Below are 18421 nucleotides of genomic sequence, written 5' to 3' on the forward strand. Positions count from 1 at the left end.
CCTTGATGGGTGAAATAAGGTTCCAAGAGGTCAGCTGACTTGCCCAAGGTTGCCAGAAAGGGAGAGTGCAGTAAGCCCAGGGCAGAAGCCAGCCCTGCTGATTCTAAGTAAGCCAATGTTCTTGCTATGGTTCTTTGCTTCTTATATTATTGATTTTAGAGTAAATTGGCAAGAAGACCGATCTGAGCTGGTGAGTGGTAAACTATTTGAAGTGTTTTATATTTTCTAGCACAAAGGATAACTTGAAACAAAAGCTAATCTTATGAACCATGTGGGGTTTCTGCTTTTTTGAGTGATAATGACGGAAAGATATTGATGCCATTTGTGGAGCACTAGGCACTGGGCTCAATGCTTTCTGTCTATTAGTCTCTCCCTTTTTTTTTTTTTTTTTTTTCCCCGAGATGGAGTTTCACTCTTCTGCCCAGGCTAGAGTGAAGTGGTGTGGTCTCAGCTCACTGCAAACTCCACCCCCCGGATTGAAGCGATCCTATTGCTTCCACCTCCTGAGTAGCTAGGATTACAGACGTCTGCCACGACGGCCGGCTAATTTTTGTATTTTTAGTAGACACGGCATTTTACCATGTTGGCCAGGCTGTTCTCGAACTCTTGACCTCGGGTGATGCACCTGCCTTGGCCTCTGAAAGTGCTGGGATTACATGTGTGAGCCAATGCACCCGGCCTCTATTAGTCTCTTTAATCCTCACTCTAACTTACAGGGGTCAGTGCTACTATTTTCCTTATTCTACCAATGAAGAAATGGGCTCAATAATGTGAAGTGACTGCTCTGGGTTAGTCATAGAGTGGCTGAGTTGAAATTCCCTCTTGGCCTTTTTGACTTTAAAGCCTATTCTTAATTACTAACTCTACAGACATACCTAGTGTAACCCACACCTTATTTCATTACATTCAGAGTGGACACAAGTATTGTGAAAGAGCTTCAACACTATGCTTAAGGAATTTAAGCATTTCCCCTGAGATCCCATTTTCTATACCAGTGAATGGATCTTTACAGACCAACTGTGTTAATAAGAATGTGCAGTTAGGCCTAGCACAGTGGCTCACACCTGTAATCCCAACACTGTAGGGAGGCCAAGGCAGGAGCCCAGGAGTTCAAGACCAGCCTGAGCAACATAGTAAGATCCTATGTCTTTTTTTTTTTGAAACGGAGTTTTGCTCTTTTTGCACAGGCTGGAGTGCAATGGTGCGATCTTGGCTCACTGTAACCTCTGCCTTCTGGGTTCAAGTGATTCTCCTGCCTCAACCTCCCAAGTAGCTGGTATTACAGGCATGTGTCAGCATGCCCGGCTAAATTGTTTTTGTATTTTTAGTAGAGATGGGGTTTCACCATGTTGACCAGGCTGGTCTCGAACTCCTGACCTCAAGTGATCTGCCCGCCTTGGCCTCTCAAAATGCTGGGATTACAGGCATGAGCCACTGTACCCGGCTGTACTGTGTCTTTAAAAAAGAAAAAAAAGTACATTAAATGCAATTTTTAAATTCTTTTTTACTTAAAATTTTTTTATTGTGGCAAATATACATAATATAAAATTTACCATCTTAACCATTTTAAGTATATGGTTCAGCAGCATCAGGTACATTTACATTGTTATGCAACCATCACCATCAGCCATCTGCAGAATATTTTCGTCTTCCCAAATTGAAGCTCTGTGCCCTTTAAACACTAACTTCCCCTTTCCTTCTTCCTCCCTCCCCTCAACCCCTAGAAACCACCATTTTATTTTCTCTCCCTGTGAACTGATTACTCTAGGTGCCTCGTATTAGTGGAATCATACAGTACTTGTCCTTTTGTGATAAACCTAATTTTGGTAATCAATCTCTTTTTTTCCCTTTTTTATGTTTTTCTTTCTTTTTTTTCTTTTACTATCAGTGTCATATTTAAATGTAAGCAGTTTCTTTTAATATGTTAGGAGTACTTGTGTAAACAAATCTACAAGGTACCTCATATGAATTAAAGAATTCTGCTGTAATGGGAATATTCCTCTCCCCACCTCCACATTTAACTAGTAATTTTCTTCAAGTGAGTCACTTTGATCTCACGTACTTGACAGACTCATAGACATTTGAAAGTGGAAAAAGAATGTATTTGTGGCTGGCTAGGTTTACTTTCTTTTTATGCTTTTGAAATATATTTTTAATTTTATTTTTATTTTTGTAGAGACAGAGTCTTGCTCTGTTGCCCAGGCTGGTCTCAAACTCCTGACCTCAAGTGATCTTCTTACCTTGGCCTCCCAAAGTGCTGGGATTACAGGTGTGAACAACCATGCCCGGCCAACTAGGCTTAAAAAATTAGATAATTAGAAATTAGGTAATTTCTCTAGGGCTTCGAGGTTGCGTATTTTTTTTGTGCGTATTATTATTGCCATTCAGTAATTAGTTACCCACCTTGGCAATGAGGACACTGAAGCTGCAGGAGCCCCACAGGCCATGGATTGCAGAGCTGGGCTTCTGGACCAGGCTGACATCTTCTGAGAGTCCCAGGTGCTGACCTGGCCTGGTTCTTCCTAGTGAGCATCACTCCTGGGTCCAGGGGCAAGAAAGCAGTGTGGCCTTCCCCTGGTGCCTAAGCCGTTTTTCCTCAAGGGGCTCCCCTGTGGTATTCAATCTGCTTCCCTGCCTCTTCTAGGAAATGGCGCGCCAGCTGCTGGCAGTGTTTGGCGGCTACTACATCCGGCTTCTAGTGACCTCCCAGCTCCCTCAGGCAATGGGGACACGACACACGAACTCTCCGAGAATTCCATGCCCCTGCCAGCTCATAGAAGCCTACGTCCTGGGCACAGGGTGCTGCCCGTTCCTGGCCAGGTGACCTAGGGATGAAGGTACTCATGTTCCTCCAAGACTGAGCAGTCGGGAAGGCTTCAGGAGCCCAAGATGGCCAATGGGGAGCCCCAGGTGAGGAGAGAAGCATCTAGGGGCACTCCAAAAGGGGCTCGTGATGTCAGCCACTGGGGTGTTGTGCTCACTCCAGGGCCCAGCACACAAATCTCATGCTGTTTGACATCTCATGCTGACCCCCTGGCCTTTGCAGGAGCTGATGGTTACAGAGCTAGTCCCACCAAAGCTACTCTTTCTGCTGCTTAGAACTGTGGACACGTATGGAAGGACTGGACCCCTATCGCTTTCATTGTCCAGAGAGCCCAGGAGGCATGAAGATGACCAGACAGGGCAAATTATGTGTCCAAAACTTGGCCTCAGATGTTTCCATTTCCAACCCCTTCATGCCAGATGGGGAAACTGAGGCTCAGAGAGAATACTGTTCTATGTGGCGTTGCCTTGAACCCCTAAAATTATCAGACTGCCTTTTTCCAATATAAAGAAAAAATGTTTTCAGAATTCTCTCAATTTTTTATGTTTTTCTCCCCCATATTTTGTGAAAAGCAGTGGTACATGTACATGTTGTCTACCAGTATACAGGCTACAGAAGACACAGAAGAAAGAGATCAAGGGCAGATAACTGTTGACAGGAATATTTGAGAAAGATTGATCCTGTTTGACTTGAGGACTTACTTTGTTCACAGGCATGCACGCTTGTGGCTGTGGTTTTATATTACAGATGTAGAACACTGGTTATGTTTCCCGACACAAACACTGTCCTGGAATGAAGTGTGATCAGCCACTTGTGGAATTCTGTGAAGAGCTCAGAGGCTTCCAAGTGATCTGCTCCTGAAACAAGTTTGAAGACCTATTGTTTCATCGACCCAAGTCCAAATGCCCTGACCTGGCATCTGAAGGATCCCCAGCCCCCAAGACCTAGCCTTCATCTGCGATTTTGGCTTCATCTCCCACAAAACCCCTTTATGGGTTGAAGCTCTTTCCTGGACTGACATACCTATTCCTTTCCATTTGTTGGACTCCTATTCATGCTTCAAAGTCCAGCTTTCTTAAGCCCTTCTTTAGGAAGCCTTCCCATACAGCCAACCCTGCTGCTCTCTGCCTCTTTTAAATTCTTGATACAGCTGTTGCCTGTTCTGATGTTTTATGGTATTGATTTTGTTTTCCTGTGTATATGCCAGTTTTTCTAACTAGACTGTAAACTCCTTAAGGACAGAGACTACACCTTGTACTTTTTGTGCATGACCTGGACCACTAAGGAAAAAAAAAAATCCGGTAGATTGATTGCTTTGCCATCCTCACAGCAGCTTTTGCAGATTGCTGTCCAAACTCACTTGAATGATGACATTGCTATGGACCTGGGTTCTGGACCTGATCTGCCAGTTCAAGCTGTGTAATTTTTGGCAAGTTGCTTTCTTTGCCTGGTCCTCAGTTTGCCCATCTATATAATGGGTGGATTGGATGATTTTTTTTTTTTTTTTTCTTTTTAATTGAGATGGAATCTTGCACCATCACCCAGGCTGGAGTGCAGTGGCACGATCTTGGCTCACTGCAAACTCTGTCGCCTGGGTTCAAGTGATTCCCATGCCTCAGCCTCCTAAGTAGCTGGGACTACAGGTGTGCACCACTATGCCTGGATACTTTTTTTTGTATTTTTAGTAGAGATGGGGTTTTGCCATGTTAACCAGGCTGGTCTTGAACTCCTGACCTCAGGTGATCCGCCCGCCTCGGCCTCCCAAAGTGCTGGGATTACAGATGTGAGGCACCACAACCGGCCTGGATGATTTTTAAGGGCCCTTCTAGGTCCAAAGTTCTGGGAATTTCTAGCTTATTCTGCCCCTTCGTAGCTCTTGACCTGTCTATCCAGATGCAGAAACATCTGGCAACCCCACATGGCTGAGATGACCTGGGCCTAGGATGCCCTTGGACAGAAGACTGGCCTACCTAGCAGACCTGGAATTTTCTTCCTGATCTGCTGCTTCCAAGTTGTGTGACCTTGGCTAAGTCACTTAACCGTTCTGATTGTCATTTCACTTTTTAATAAAGTGGATCTGGAGAACAAGAAATGTAATAAGCATGTGGCTCACCATTCAAGAGATGAGTCTGACCATTCACTTTCTGTGTGCCAGAGAAGAGAGACCATGGGTATAGACCAGCCCCTGGAAAGGCTGCCTAAGTCAAGGCTGAGAGCAGCTTTGCTCAAGGAAATTATTCACGGAGGTGACCACTGTCTTTCTGACCTGGCACAGAGGAAATGTTGGCTGTGAATATGACCAATAGAAAGAAGCCTGTATTTCTCATTCAGTCCTAGAATCCTGGTAAGTAAATAACAGAGAATAAAAATGTGTTTGTAAATGACAAAGCAGCAGTTTTTCAATTTTAAGGTCTACTTAAGAACCTTTGATGTGTGTTTCTTTTCCTGCCTTTTCCTTTCTTTAGAATGGATGATGGTCTCACCTAGTGGTTAGGGCTTTCAGGGTATGCCCACAATATACATTTCTCTGCATCTGTGCCTCAGTTTCCTCACTTATAAAATCCCTATGATCTCTGTCTCACCTACTTTACAGGGTTGCTGTGAAGATCGCATACTACACACAAGAATGCTCATCAGTTTTTAAATTTTATTTAATTTTTATTTATTTTTTTTAAATGTAATTTTTTCAGAGAGATAGGGTCTTGTTGCCCAGCCTAGTCTTGAACTCCTGGCCTCAAGTGATCCTCCTGCCTTGGCCTCCCATGGTGCTGGGATTACAGGTGTGAACTACCATGCCCAGCCGGCTCCTAAGTCTTAAGGCTCTGTGTTAGTGATAGTTGTGGCCATCGTGGAGGCAGTGCGATGTCTTCGAGTGAGAGTGAAGCATGGATTCTAGAGTTCCATTTATTCTAATTCAAGTTCTTCCACTTAAGAACAATGTTCTTCCTCTCATTGAATCTCATTCCTCATCTGTAGGATGGGGATGAGAGCATGTACTTGGCAGGTTGTTGTAGTAAGGATTAAATAATGATGTAAAAAAGTGTCAAGTGCTTGCAACTTTGAATTCTAAACTTGAGTGAAAACTCAATAAATTGTTGCTTAAAAATTTTTTTGTCATGTATATTGTAGATACCTGATGTATATTTTTGTTGATGTAGCAGGTCATTAACAGTTAAGGCTATTCAGTCTGCCTCAGACCTCACCTATTTCAGTGCCATGGGGTATATTTATGTCAATAAAGATTTTAGTCAAATCTCTGGAATTCAGCATCCAGAGATAACATAGCAAGGAGATAAAGAGCAAACCGTTCATTTTGGGCCAGATACTCACTCTTTCTGTACTTCCTGTACCTAATTTCCTCATCTATTAAGGGGGGAGTGTGATAATAAGGGGGGTTAATGGAAGCGATTGATGTGAAGCACAGAGCCTGGTCCACAGTAAGGGCTCAGTCAGTGGGGGACGTTTCTTCTGCAGCTGCTGGCTGCTGTTGGCTTCTAGTTTATGTTATCCTATGTTATCTTATAGTTGAGTGTTTTTACATTTAGGTCTGTAATTCATTTTGAGTTAGTTTTTCTGAAGGATGTAAGGTCTCTATCTGGATTAAGTTTTTGCATATTGTTCCAGCACCATTTGTTGAAAAGACTCTCTTTGCTCCATTGTATTGCCTTTGCTTTTTTTTCCCCAAGGATCAGTTGACTATACTTATGTGGGTCTATTTCTGGGCTCTCTATTTGTTCCATTGATCTATGTGTCTGTTCTTTCCCAAAAACACACTGTCATGATTACTGTAGCTTTATAGTAAGTCTTGAAATTGGATATTGTGAGTCCTCCAACTTTGTTCTTCTCTCTCAATGTTGATTTGGCTATTGTGTGTCTTATGCCTTTCCATGTAAACTTTAGAATCAGTTTGTCAATATCCACAAAACAACTCACTGTTTATTTTGATTGGGATGGCATCAAATCCATAGATCAAGTTGCAAGAACTGACATTTTCACCATATTGATTTCTGTCTACAAACATAGAATCTATCTTCATTTATTTAGCTGTTCTTTGATTTCTTTTATCAGTTTTGTAGAGGTTTTTCCCTTTTCCTACAGTTTTTTTTTTGTAATTTTTCTTACAGATCTTGTACATATTTTGTTAGATTTATAAGATTTATACCTAAATATCTTATTTTTTGGGGTGCTAATAAAAACAGTATTGTATATTTAGTTTCAAATTTCATTTGTTCATTGCTAATATATGGGAAAATGATTGACTTTTATCTATTCACATTGTATCCTGCAACCTTGCTATAATATCTCATTAGTTTTAGGAGTTTCTTTGTTGATTCTTTTGTTGATGAGATAATCATCTCGGAACCTGTAAACAAAGACAGTTTATTTCTTCCTTCCTCATCTGTATATCTGCATACTTTTTATTTCCTTTTCTTGTCCTATTTCATTGGCTTGGACTTCCAGTATGATGTTGAAGAGTACTGGTAAGAGGGAACATTCTTGCCTTGTTTATGATTGTAGTGGGAGTTTCTAGTGTCTCACTATTTTTTTTTTTTTTTTTTGAGACAGAGTCTTGCTCTGTTGCCCAGGCTGGAGTACAGTGGCGTGATCTCAGCTCACTGGAACCTCCATCTCCCGGGTTCAAGCAATTTTCCTGCCTCAGCCTCCCGAGTAGCTGGGATTATAGATCTGCACCACCATACCCGACTAATTTTTATACTTTTTTTTTTCTTTGGTAGAGACGGGGTTTCTTCACATTGGCCAGCTTCGTCTCAAACTCCTGACCTCAGGTGATCTGCCCTCCTTGGGCTCCCAAAGTGCTGGGATTACTGGCGTGAGCCACCATGCCTGGCCTTCACTATTAAATATAATGTTAGCTCCGGACTTTTTGGTAGGTTTTTTTGTTTTGTTTTGTTTTGTTTTTGAGACAGAGTCTTGCTCCATCACCAGGCTGGAATGCAGTGGCCCCATCTCGCCTCACTGCAACCTCTACTTCCTGGGTTCAAGCAATTCTTCTGCCTCAGCCTCCCAGTAGCTAGGACTACAGGCGTGTGCCACCACACCCAGCTAGTTGTTTTGTGTTTTTAGTAAAGATCAGGTTTCACCATGTTGGCCAGGATGGTCTTGATCACTTGACCCTGTGATCCGCCCGCCTCGGCCTCCCAAAGTGCTGGGGATTATAGGCATGAGCCACCATGCCCAGCCCTAGTAGTTTTTTTGTTTTGTTTTGTTTTGTTTTGAGACAGGGTCTCACTCTGTCACCCAGGCTGGAGGCTGGAGTGCAGTAGCACGATCACAGCTTACTACAGTCTTGATCTCCGGCGCTCAAGCAATCCTCCTGAGTAGCTGGGTCTATACCATACCTGGCCAATTTTTTTTTTCTTTGAAATGGAATCTCACTCTGTCACCCAGGTTGGAGTGGAGTGGTGGGATCTTGGCTCACTGCAACCTCTGCCTCCCAGGCTCAAGTGATCCTCTCACCTCAGCCTCCTGAGTAGCTGGGACCACAGGCATGCATTGCATGCCTGGCTAATTTTAGTATTTTTGGTAGAGACAGGGTTCTGTCATGTTAGTGTTGCTCAGTTTGGTCTTGAACTCCTTAGTTCAGGTGATCCACCAACCTTGGCCTCCCAAAGTGCTGAGATTACAGGCGTGAGCCATCGTGCCTGGCCTGGGCCACCACATCCAGCCAAATTTTTTTAGTTTTTTGTAGAGATGGGGGTCTCATTTTGTTGCCTAGGCTGGTCTTGAACTCCTGGAGTTGATCCTCCCACCTCAGCCTTCCAGAGTGTTGAGATTTCAGGCCTGAGCCACCATGCCCAAATGAGATATTCTTTAACAAGTTGAGAAAATTTCCTCTCTATTCCTTGCTTACTGAGAGGAAATTAGCTTTCTTTTGAATAGTCATTGCATAGTATATCTTTGTTCATCCTTTAACTTTTGACCTCCACATTCTTACATTTAAGGTTTCACCCTTGTAGGCATGTAAGATTTGCTTTTTTGAAATTAAGATTTTTTTAAATTCGGAGTATTTACTACACTATGTCTAATGTGTTTATTGATAGACTTGGGTTTGAATGTACCATCTTACTAATAAGTCTTTCTATTAGTTTTTCTCTTACTGTGTTCTTTCCTTTTTTCTGTCTTTTTTCCTTCTTTTGGATTAAGGTTGTTTGTTCTGGGTAATTTCTCCTTTATTAGCATATGAAGTATACTTTTCTTTTAGTTCTTATCCTAGATTTAACAAGCATCCTTGACTAACTGAAGTGTATTATAAGTGGTCACTTCTACCATTTTCTGGACAACCCAGCAACTACACAATTCTTTTTTTTTTTTTTTTTTGAGACAGAGTCTCCCTCTGTGGCCCAGGCTAGAGTGCAGTGGCACAATCTTGGCTCACTGCAACCTCCTGCCTCCCAGCTTCAAGCGATTCTCCCGCCTCAGCCTCCTGAGTAGCTGGAATTACAAGTGTGCACCACCACACCCTGACAATTTTCGTATTTTTAGTAGAGACAGGGTTTCACCATATTGTCCAGGCTGGTCTCGATCTCCTGATCTCAAGTGATCCACCTGCCTCAGCCTCCCAAAGTGCTGGGATTACAGGTGAGAGCTACCAGGCCTGGCCCCAACAACTATACAGTTCTTTCACCTTTCTACCTGTTGTGGTAGTCTTGTCATGGATTTCAGTTTTCTCTGTATTTTAAGCCACAACAGACATTCTTATTAATGCTTTCTAGAGTCAATATTCATTTAGATTTATTCACGTTACTTTTTATTACTCTTTATTTGTTATTTCTTTTTTATTACCCTTCGTTCCTTTCTGTATTTCTGTGCATCTATTTTGGATCCTTCTTCTCCTGGAACTAACTTTAGAATTTTTCTTCAATATAGTATCATATTTAGTATAGTATATTTAGAAATACCTTTAGTGTTTTCCTTTCAGTACGGATCTTGTGATGAATTCAATTTTTGTTTGCTGAGAAGTGTGTATTTTGTTTTTGTTCTTGGAAGATATTTTTGGTAAGTAAGGAATTCTAGGTTAGTGCAGTTATTTTCTTTTCACCTTTTGAAAATGTCTTTGGTTTCTATTGTTTCTGTTGAGAAGTCATCTGTCAGCCCCATTGTTGCTCTTAACATTTTCTATGAGTTTTAGCAGTTATATTCTGATGTGCCTAGCTGTAGCTTTTAAAGTATTTTTCTTGCTTGTGCTTGTTCACAGCACATCTTGAATCTGTGACATGATATCTTTCATCATGGCATTCGCCCTCTTCTCTCATCTTGTTCAGGACTCTAATGATAAGTGTTAGACCTTTTCACTATATCTCTAAGACACTTCTTGGTATTTTTCCATTCTTTTGGCTCTTTGTGATTCAGTCTGGATATTTTCTACTGACTAGGCTTCTCCATTAATCTTGTCTTCATTTGTGTTTAATCCTATCAATTGAGTTTTTTTGTTAACCCTATGTTTCATTTAAAAGTCAATCCAGTTTCTAACTTTTTTTTTTTTTTAAGAGGTAGGGTCTTGCTTGTTGCCCAGGCTGGAGTGGGCACAATCACAGGTCACTGCAGCCTTAAACTCCTGGGACCTAAGACTCCCAAGTAGCTAGGACGATTGGCAGGTGCCACCACGCCTGGCCAATTTTTAAATTTTTTGTTGAGACGGGATTTGGCTGTGTTGCCCAGGCTGATCTCGAACTTCTGGCCTCAAGTAATCCTCCTGCCTCTGCCTCCTAAAGCACTGGGATTACAGGTGTGAGCCACCATGCCCAGCCTGAGTTTTTAATTTCATCTATCATAACGTTCAGTTCCACAATTTTGTTTTTTAAAAAATAGTTTCCAGTTCTCAAATGAAATTACCAATCTTGTCATCTATTCTTCTCAATATTTAATTGTACTGCTTTTTTTTTTTTGAGACGAAGTCTCGCTCTATCACCCAGGCTGGAGTGCAGTGGCGTGATCTTAGCTCACTGCAAGCTCCGCCTCCCAGGCTCACGCCCTTCTCCTGCCTCAGCCTCCCGAGTAGCTGGGATTACAGGTGCCCGCCACCACGCCCGGCTAATTTTTTTTTGCATTTTTAGTAGAGACGGGGTTTCACCGTGTTACCAGGATGGTCTCGATCTCCTGACCTCGTGATCTGCCTGCCTCGGCCTCCCAAAGTGCTGGGATTACAGGTGTGAGCCACCATGCCCTGCTAATTGTACTGCTTTTAAAGTTCATGTCTGCAAACTCCAATATCTGTTTTTTTTTTTTCCTTTTGCTCTTCAGTCAGTTGGTCTTATTTTTTGATATTCATGGTAATTTTTCATTAAATGCTAGATATTTTGAAAAATGAAATATCGAAGGAGATATACAAGGCTCTGGATCTTCCCTCAGACAGGATTTACTTTTACCTCTGGGAAAAGTAGGCTTGAGATAAACTTGACCCTGGGCTTTGTAAGAGCTAGTCTAGTTGTGATTACACCTTACTCTCAGGCTGTAGCCCTTCAGGGGTTTTAGCTAATATATATATATGTATATAAATATGTGTGTATATATACATATATGTGTATTAATATATATTAATATATAATATATATTTATAATATATTTATATTATATATATAAATGTAATACATATATATATCTCTAACCAGGACTCCTCTTTCATGGTGAGTCCTAAACCTCCAATTTTTGTTACCCCAAGCTGTGAGACTTCTGAAAGCTTTACTCTGCTTTTCAGCTACTTGGACTCTGCTTAGGACTTGGCAGGTGCCTCAAGGGGATAAGAAGGCTTCATTGTTCATCTCCTCTCTCTGTACTTTCCTCTTCAGCATCTTGGCCCCTCATGTCCTCACTATGTTGATATCTCTCTGATGCATTCAAACACACTTAAGAAAAAAAAAAACAATTGCTTTTAAACTGCTGTCAGCAGGAGGGTTGGTCTGATATAAGCTAGTTTGCCATGATCAGAAGTAAATCCAGCTGTGGCCTCCATGATTATTTTTATTGTTATTATTTGAGAATCTTTCAAAGAAAGATGTCACCCTGTGTCTGAGAGCTCTTTAAAAAAGTCACAGGATGGAGGCTTCTTTGCATCCCTTCTGTGAAGGAGTTTCTAAATTATCAAAATAGGAAGTGACATTTAAGGAGCATCTTTTTTGTGTAAAGCACCTGCTATAGTTGTTGCAGGAAGCAGCTCCGAGAAATAAGGAACATGGGGTTTGCTGGAGAAGGAAAGTGGGACCCTGGCATGGGAGGAGGTGAGGAATGCACAGGACAAGGGGACTCTGGGTAAGAGGGTGGGTCCAGTGGATACAGTATGAGAGCGGGCAGTGGAAGAGGACTCTGGACATGAGGTCTGGGAAAGTGAACTGTATCTTCACCCAACGGATGCCAGTGGGGTCTCATCCCATGGGGAAGAGGTGCCACAATGCTGTGAGCTGACAACTCCGCACACATGTGGTAAGCCCCTCTGCTTCCTTCCAGCTATAGTTCTTTTACCTTTTCCTGCTAAATATTGCCAGCCTTCTTAATAATGGCCATCCAGATGTCCCACAGGCCCCTCCAGCTTGGAATAGCCCAAAATTAAGTGATCTGCTGTGTGTTGTCCACTTGGCCTCAATACCACAAGGACCTCATTCTCCAGAATCTTCTTTCCTGTACGGTTCTGAGTTAGAATTGGCCAGCCTTGCTTGAGAAATACGACTCAAGGCCCTCTTCATCCTTACTGCTGCTGCCCTACTGTAGGCCTGTATCACTGTCTGTCCTGATCACCTAGGCGGTTGCTTAATTTGTTTTGTTTTGTTTTGGTAGAGATGGGGTCTTGCTGTGTTGCTCAGGCTGATCTCAAACTCCTGGCCTCAGGTGATCCTCCTGTCTCTGCCTCCTGTAGTTCTGGGGCCACAGACATAAACCCAGCCTCTTAATTGGATTTCTGCATTAGTCATGATCCAATTGGGAGAGAGAAACCACATAACAATTTGAATATGAGAAGTTTAATGTAAGTACTAACTAGAACAGGGGATTGGAGTAATGAAGGAGTGGTAAGAAGTCAGGAGAGCTTTAAAGAATATAGGAATAATGGACATAAGGAGCAGCCAGCACCCCTAGAACTAAGGAAGAACACCCCCAGGCTCTATCCCCAGCTGAGATCCAGATCTTGCTGGGAAGGGGGTGGCTGTGGCTTACAATGGCAGAGAAGTCTGGGAGAATGTTCTAGAGTCTGCCCTTGGGTGCCAGGGATATCTGTCATGGAACGGTGTCTGATTAGAGGCACACCTCCTATTTGTGGGGGACACTAGGAGAAGCTGTTAGTTGCAAAGTGCTACTGACCACCATCCTCTGCAGGATTCCTGTTCTGGAAAAGTTGCCTGCACTGCAGGAGGGTGATGTTGGAGAAGCTGTGAGTTGTGTGCTGTTAAGATGGGCCCCTTACAACCAGGAAGGAAGGCCCCTTCCTCCTCCAATGTCTCTAGCACCCCCTCCTGACAGAGCCTAACATTGCACCAACTACCAACATAAAAATATTTAAAGGGCCAGTTCCATTTTTGAAGAGCAGGCAATGAACAGTCAATTTGGGGTCCAGAGCAATAACTGAATGTCATTCTACCATTATCGAGGGGCTGCATAACCAAGTGGTTAAAAGTGTGGACTCTGCAGTTGCGTTTTTGAGTTCAAGTCTTAGCTCTGGCACTTAATGTGAATTAGTGTAAACCTTAAAAGATTTATTTAACCTGTGTCTCAGTTCCCTAATCTGTAAAATCAGGTAGTAATAGTTCTAACCTTTTTGGGTTATTTTGCTGATTGGGTTGATATTTATGAAGCACTTAGAAGAGGACCTGGCACAGAGTAAGCAATGTACCGGACTGTCTATTGCGATTATTATTATACTCAAATCGTGGTGACACGCACCTGTAATCCCAGCTACTTGGGAGGCTAAGGCAGGAGAATCTCTTGAACTCGAGAGATGGAGGTTGCAGTGAGCTGAGATCACGCCACTGCACTTCAGCCTGGATGACAGAGCGAGACTCTGTCTCAAAAAAAAAAAAAAAAAAAAAAAAAAAAAAAAAAAAATCCGTCCTTCAAATTGTAGCCAGGATGGGCTTTTCATTGAAGGTGTGACTTTTACTCCACAATCCCATGGCCATATTCCTTTATTCTTCACTTTTCTGAGGCAGGGCAGGCACAAGGAGTGTTAATTAATAAGTTGTCTTCTGGCCAGGTGCAGTGGCTCACGCCTGTAATCCCAGCACTTTGGGAGGTTGAGGTGGGCGGATCACCTGAGGTCAGGAGTTTAAGACCAGCCTGGCCAAAATGGCAAAAACCTGTTTCTACTAAAAATACAAAAATTAGCTGGGTGTAGTGGCACGTTCCTGTAGCTACTTGGGAGGCTGAGGCAGGAGAATCCTTGCACCTGGGAGGTGGAGGTTTCAGTGAGTGGAGATCATGCCACTGCCCTTCAGGCTGGGTGACAGAGCAAGACTCCATCTCAAACAAACAAACAAAAAGGCGTTGTCTTCCAACTCACCTTGTTTGTTATGGTCTAATGTCCCCTCAAATTCATATGTTGAAATCTTAACTCCCAAGGTGATGGTTTCAGAATTGCAGACTTTGGGAGGTTTAGGAGGATTAGGTCATGAGAGCAGAGCCCTCATGATTGAGATTAGTGCCCTTATGAAAGAGCCTGAGAGAGACCCCTCACCCCTTCTGCTATGTGAGAACACAGCAAGAAGCGCCCTCTATGAGGAACGGGCCCTCACCAGACACTGATTCTGCTGGGGCCTTGAGCTTGGATTTCCCAGCCTCCAAAACTGTGAGAAATAAACTTCTGTTGTTTGTAAGTCACCCAGTTATGGTATTTTATTTTAGTAGCCCGAACAGACTAAGGCACTGTTCATAGTACAAAAGTCGGAAATCAGGACTGTGTCACTTTGTTGCTTAAAACTCATCTGTGGCTTCCCATTATTTTCAAGATAGAGTCCAGCTCCCTTTCCCTGGATACAAAGCTCTTGGTGGTCTGCTCACCTCCCACCAAACCCTGGCTCAGGTTTTCACTTGAGTTACTCCAGACTTGGTACTTTGCTACCCTCATGCCTTCCCGGGTCGTGTCCCTATTTTCCAACTTTGCTGATTGTATTCCCTCCTTCTGGAATATCATCCCCTCTCCTTTTGGCTAACTCCCTTTCAACCTTCAGAAAACTGAAGCCCCATCTCCTCCAGGAAGCCTTCCATGAATCCCCAAGTCAGTGGCAAAATGCTTCTTTGTCATTTTGCTCTCCAAGTGTTTGCCCTGTTATGGCAGAGTGATACACTTCTGTGCCTGGCTCCCTGGCTAATGTGGAAACCATGTGGGGTCCTCTGCATGGTAATCACAGTCGCATGCTCCGTGTTTCAGCACGAGCAGTGCTGCGTATCTGCACTGGCTACGTGTTGCATAACTCTAGGGCTGCTGTTTGCAGAGTTTTTCACAACCTGCCCTGCTGTTCCCTGTGGCCCTGAGCGTCAAATGGAGTCGCACAGTAGGTGAGCAGAATTGTGTGCCCTCAAGCTCTGGACGTTTATGACAGCGGCCTGTTATGCAAACTGGCCTCTCCTAATAGAGCACTTCCTTGTTAGGTTGGTTAGGAGTGACTGAAAAAAAATGTGTTAATGTGTTAAAATGATAAAACCGCATTTCTTTCCAAGAGGTGCCAGGGTCTAATTCTTGGGAATCACAGAGGTAGGGCTGGCAAAGGGGGAAGGAGGAGAGACACTTCCTCTGATGTGACCACGGACTTTAATTGGAGGCAGCTCCCCCAATGGTGGCTTTTTCAGAAGCTGGAGTGACTCTTGGTGGTGGCACAGGGATGGCTCAGACATCTTCTCCTCCTGCAGGGGAGTTTCTGAATCAGTCTTCATGACTCCTGTCCACCACCCTCTTCCTCATGGAAGCGCAGCAGCCGTGCAGCCTCAGGGACCACGTGGGTGCCGCCGACTAGAATGCTCATGGCCTCCTGAGGGTGCACGCCTTGAGCATCACGCGTTTGTCATGGGGGAGGCGTGGATGTCTGTTTGGTGCAGCACTGTGGAGAGAATTTGTGTTCAGATCTGAAAGAACAGAGGAATAAACTTATCCTGGGTAAAGGCTTTGAGTGATACGTGAATAACCTATCTTGGCCATACTCCACTCAGAGACTCCTCAGATCATTCATGGCTTTAAAAATAAAAGTTTGCTTGTGTGAGCTAAGAATGATCTCAAGCTGGGTAAAGCAATGGAGATTTTAGAGTTCACTCATTACCTCAGCATGGCCCAGCTGATCCTAATACACATCCACAGATATCATTTGCTGAATGTCTTCTTTGTGTGTGGCCATATGCATTCACTTACACACAGTGTCTCCCTTCATCTTCTAACAGCCTGCACAGTGGGCGATATATTATCGTTATCCTCGTTTTGGAGAGAAGGATGCTGAGGCTTAGAGAGGGAGGGTCGGCGACATGCCCAAATTCAGTAAGCAGCCGAGGCAGAGTTTAAACTACCATCTAATAAAATACCACAAACTCAGTGAGAAATTAAATGATCAATAAACTACTATGGAGGACTAAAGCCAGTGATTTCAACGAATATCTGCTACCTAATAACTAATCTCTAATAACTCATAGAGTCTTTAGGTTGTGTCGTTACAGGTTTGAGTATGCCCTTTCCACACTCCCAGAAGGCTGAAGGAAATCTGGGCATGTCCCAGCAGGAGGTGGCTGGGGAGGCCGAGGCACAGAGAATCATCAGATGTTCCCGACACTATCATACACCCACTCCTGGAACCTACTAAAGGACCGTGGATGATGCTGTTGAAACATTCTTGGATTGTGGAAGCCAGCAGTGGTAGAAGACCCCTCGCTGGTCTTGTGGCAACAACAGAAGATCTTGGACCCCATGTTTTGGTGGGCGGTGGGAGGAGGAAAGGGCACTGGGGCTCCTGGCTCTGCAGCTCCAATCCCAGAAACCCATTGTTATTTAAGCACTGGGTCATAGTGGGCCCTCCCCTCTCTCTGACCTGCTGTAGCTCCCTGTGGCCAGCAGTTCCAGGCCCAACTGCCTGGGCCCACCACTCTGAGGGCCGGTCTTTCCTCAAGCGTGCACATTTCTCCTACCTGTGGAAAGGACTTGGAGCCTCCACTCTGCCAGTCTTTACCTGTAGGGTCGCCTTCTTGAACCGCAGATGTTGGAGGTCCGGCACAGTTCTCTGGGCAGCGTCGTTTTCTAGATGAACTTAAGACTGTAGCTGAAAAACGTGAATCTCTTCTTTGCCAGGTCCCATAGCAGCAGAACCCCAGGAGATGCGGCAGCCCACGGAGACAAGCTCGTGTTTAAGAGTCAGATTTGCCTTCTCTCTAGGTGTGTGTGTGCTCTTGGGTGGGTTCTGTAATCTCTTCGTGCCTCACTTTATTTTATTTTATTTATTTATTTTTTGAGACAGAGTCTTGCTTTGTAGCCCAGGCAGGAGCGAAGTGGCATAATCATAGCTCACTGCAACCTTGAACTCCTAGGCTTAAGTGATCCTCCTGCCTCAGCTTCCTGAGTAGCTGGGACTCCAGATGTGTGACACCAAACCTGGCTATTTTTTTTTTTTTTTTTTTTTTTTACTTTTTGTAGAGACGGTATCTTGCTATTCTTCCCAGGCTGGTCTTAAACTCTTGGCCTCAAGTAGTCCTCCTGCCTCGGTCTCCTAAAGTGCTGGAATTACAGGCATGAGTCAATTTGCCCAGCCACTGGCCTCCCTTTCTTATCTGGAAAATGGGAACAGTAATACCACCTTGGAGTGATGAGTGTTTAATTGTCTGTAAACTGGCCACTCTGATGGGAGGTGCCTCAAAGTGCTTTCTGTGCTCATTGTCTTCCCATATGGTTTGTTGGCTCCATTATTCCAGCTGGGCCCAGGTCCCACGGGAGCATGATGATGCAGCTCAGCTTTGCTGGTCCCAGTCCTGGCACTGCCACTAACTTGCTGTGTGGCTTTGGGCTAGCCCATGCTGAGGTCCCCCGCATCTGCCACAGGAAGTCAGTGTGCTGCATCATCCATCTTTCCAAGGATTCTCCCAGCTCTGATGACCCAAGGTTGTAAGTCTATCTTATTCCCAACCTCCTTTCTCTTTTCCAGGCTCTGGCCATCTGCTCTTGCTCCCCTTTCTCTGTGGCCAAAGCCCCACTTTGGAAATTTCCATCATCAGTGGTCGTGTGTCAATCACAGCACACTGGGTTCACTCCATGGCCTCATCCTTGGGCAGTGGCTTCCCACCTGTCCAATGCTCCTCTCCAGCCTCAGTCACCAGCATCTCTTACTTGGATTATTGCAACGGCTCCAAACCATCAGCATTAAGCATCAACACAGATGAATCCTCCTCCTACAGACATTAGATCATGTCACACCTCTGCCCAGAACCTCCCAGTGGCTTCCAGTATCATGCAGAGTAAAAGAAAAGTCCTTCCCTGGGCCTCTCGAAACAACTCATAATCTAACCATTTATCCACCTGTCCCTCACTGTCTACTGCTACTTTACCCTTCATCCCTTTCCTGCCACACCAAACATACTGCTCTTTGCATTTGCTCCACCTTCTGCTGGAATGCTCTTCCTCTAGAGATC

General features: G+C 43.9%; 2 protein-coding genes across 6 annotated transcripts in view; one reads left to right on the forward strand and one right to left on the reverse strand.

Annotated features, from left to right (window-relative positions):
• The window catches only part of LOC105487178 (transmembrane protein 268), a 46141-nt gene extending 29438 nt beyond the window's left edge, over positions 1–16703 (forward strand). For 2 of the 5 annotated variants that reach the window (XM_071078233.1, XM_071078234.1), the window contains exon 9: positions 2645–16703. In XM_071078233.1, coding sequence (XP_070934334.1) covers positions 2645–2824 — 180 coding nt within the window. In that variant the 3' untranslated portion in view covers positions 2825–16703. The remainder of the gene's footprint in view (positions 1–2644) is intronic. The other 3 variants (XR_011612800.1, XR_011612801.1, XM_071078235.1) reach the window with 3 other exon arrangements.
• On the reverse strand, positions 15559–16745 carry LOC105487088 (testis expressed 53). The gene is made up of 2 exons (XM_024794565.2): positions 16606–16745; positions 15559–15886 (listed from the first exon to the last, which is right to left on the reverse strand). Exons 1-2 carry the CDS (start codon positions 16712–16714, stop codon positions 15783–15785), a joined length of 213 nt encoding a protein of 70 aa, XP_024650333.1. The 5' UTR covers positions 16715–16745; the 3' UTR covers positions 15559–15782.
• Positions 16746–18421: the final 1676 nt, after the last annotated feature.

The sequence above is a fragment of the Macaca nemestrina genome, chromosome 14 (genome assembly GCF_043159975.1).
Source record: "Macaca nemestrina isolate mMacNem1 chromosome 14, mMacNem.hap1, whole genome shotgun sequence".
Lineage (NCBI taxonomy): Eukaryota > Metazoa > Chordata > Mammalia > Primates > Cercopithecidae > Macaca > Macaca nemestrina.

Excerpts from the sequence above, each read along its gene's own strand:
- LOC105487088 (XM_024794565.2), bottom strand. The coding sequence starts at position 16,714 with ATGGGGTCCAAGATCTTCTGTTGTTGCCACAAGACCAGCGAGGGGTCT. Across the intron at positions 15,887-16,605 it reads GCATCATCCACGGTCCTTTA|ATCTGAACACAAATTCTCTC; the intron begins GTAGGTTCCAGG and ends CTGTTCTTTCAG.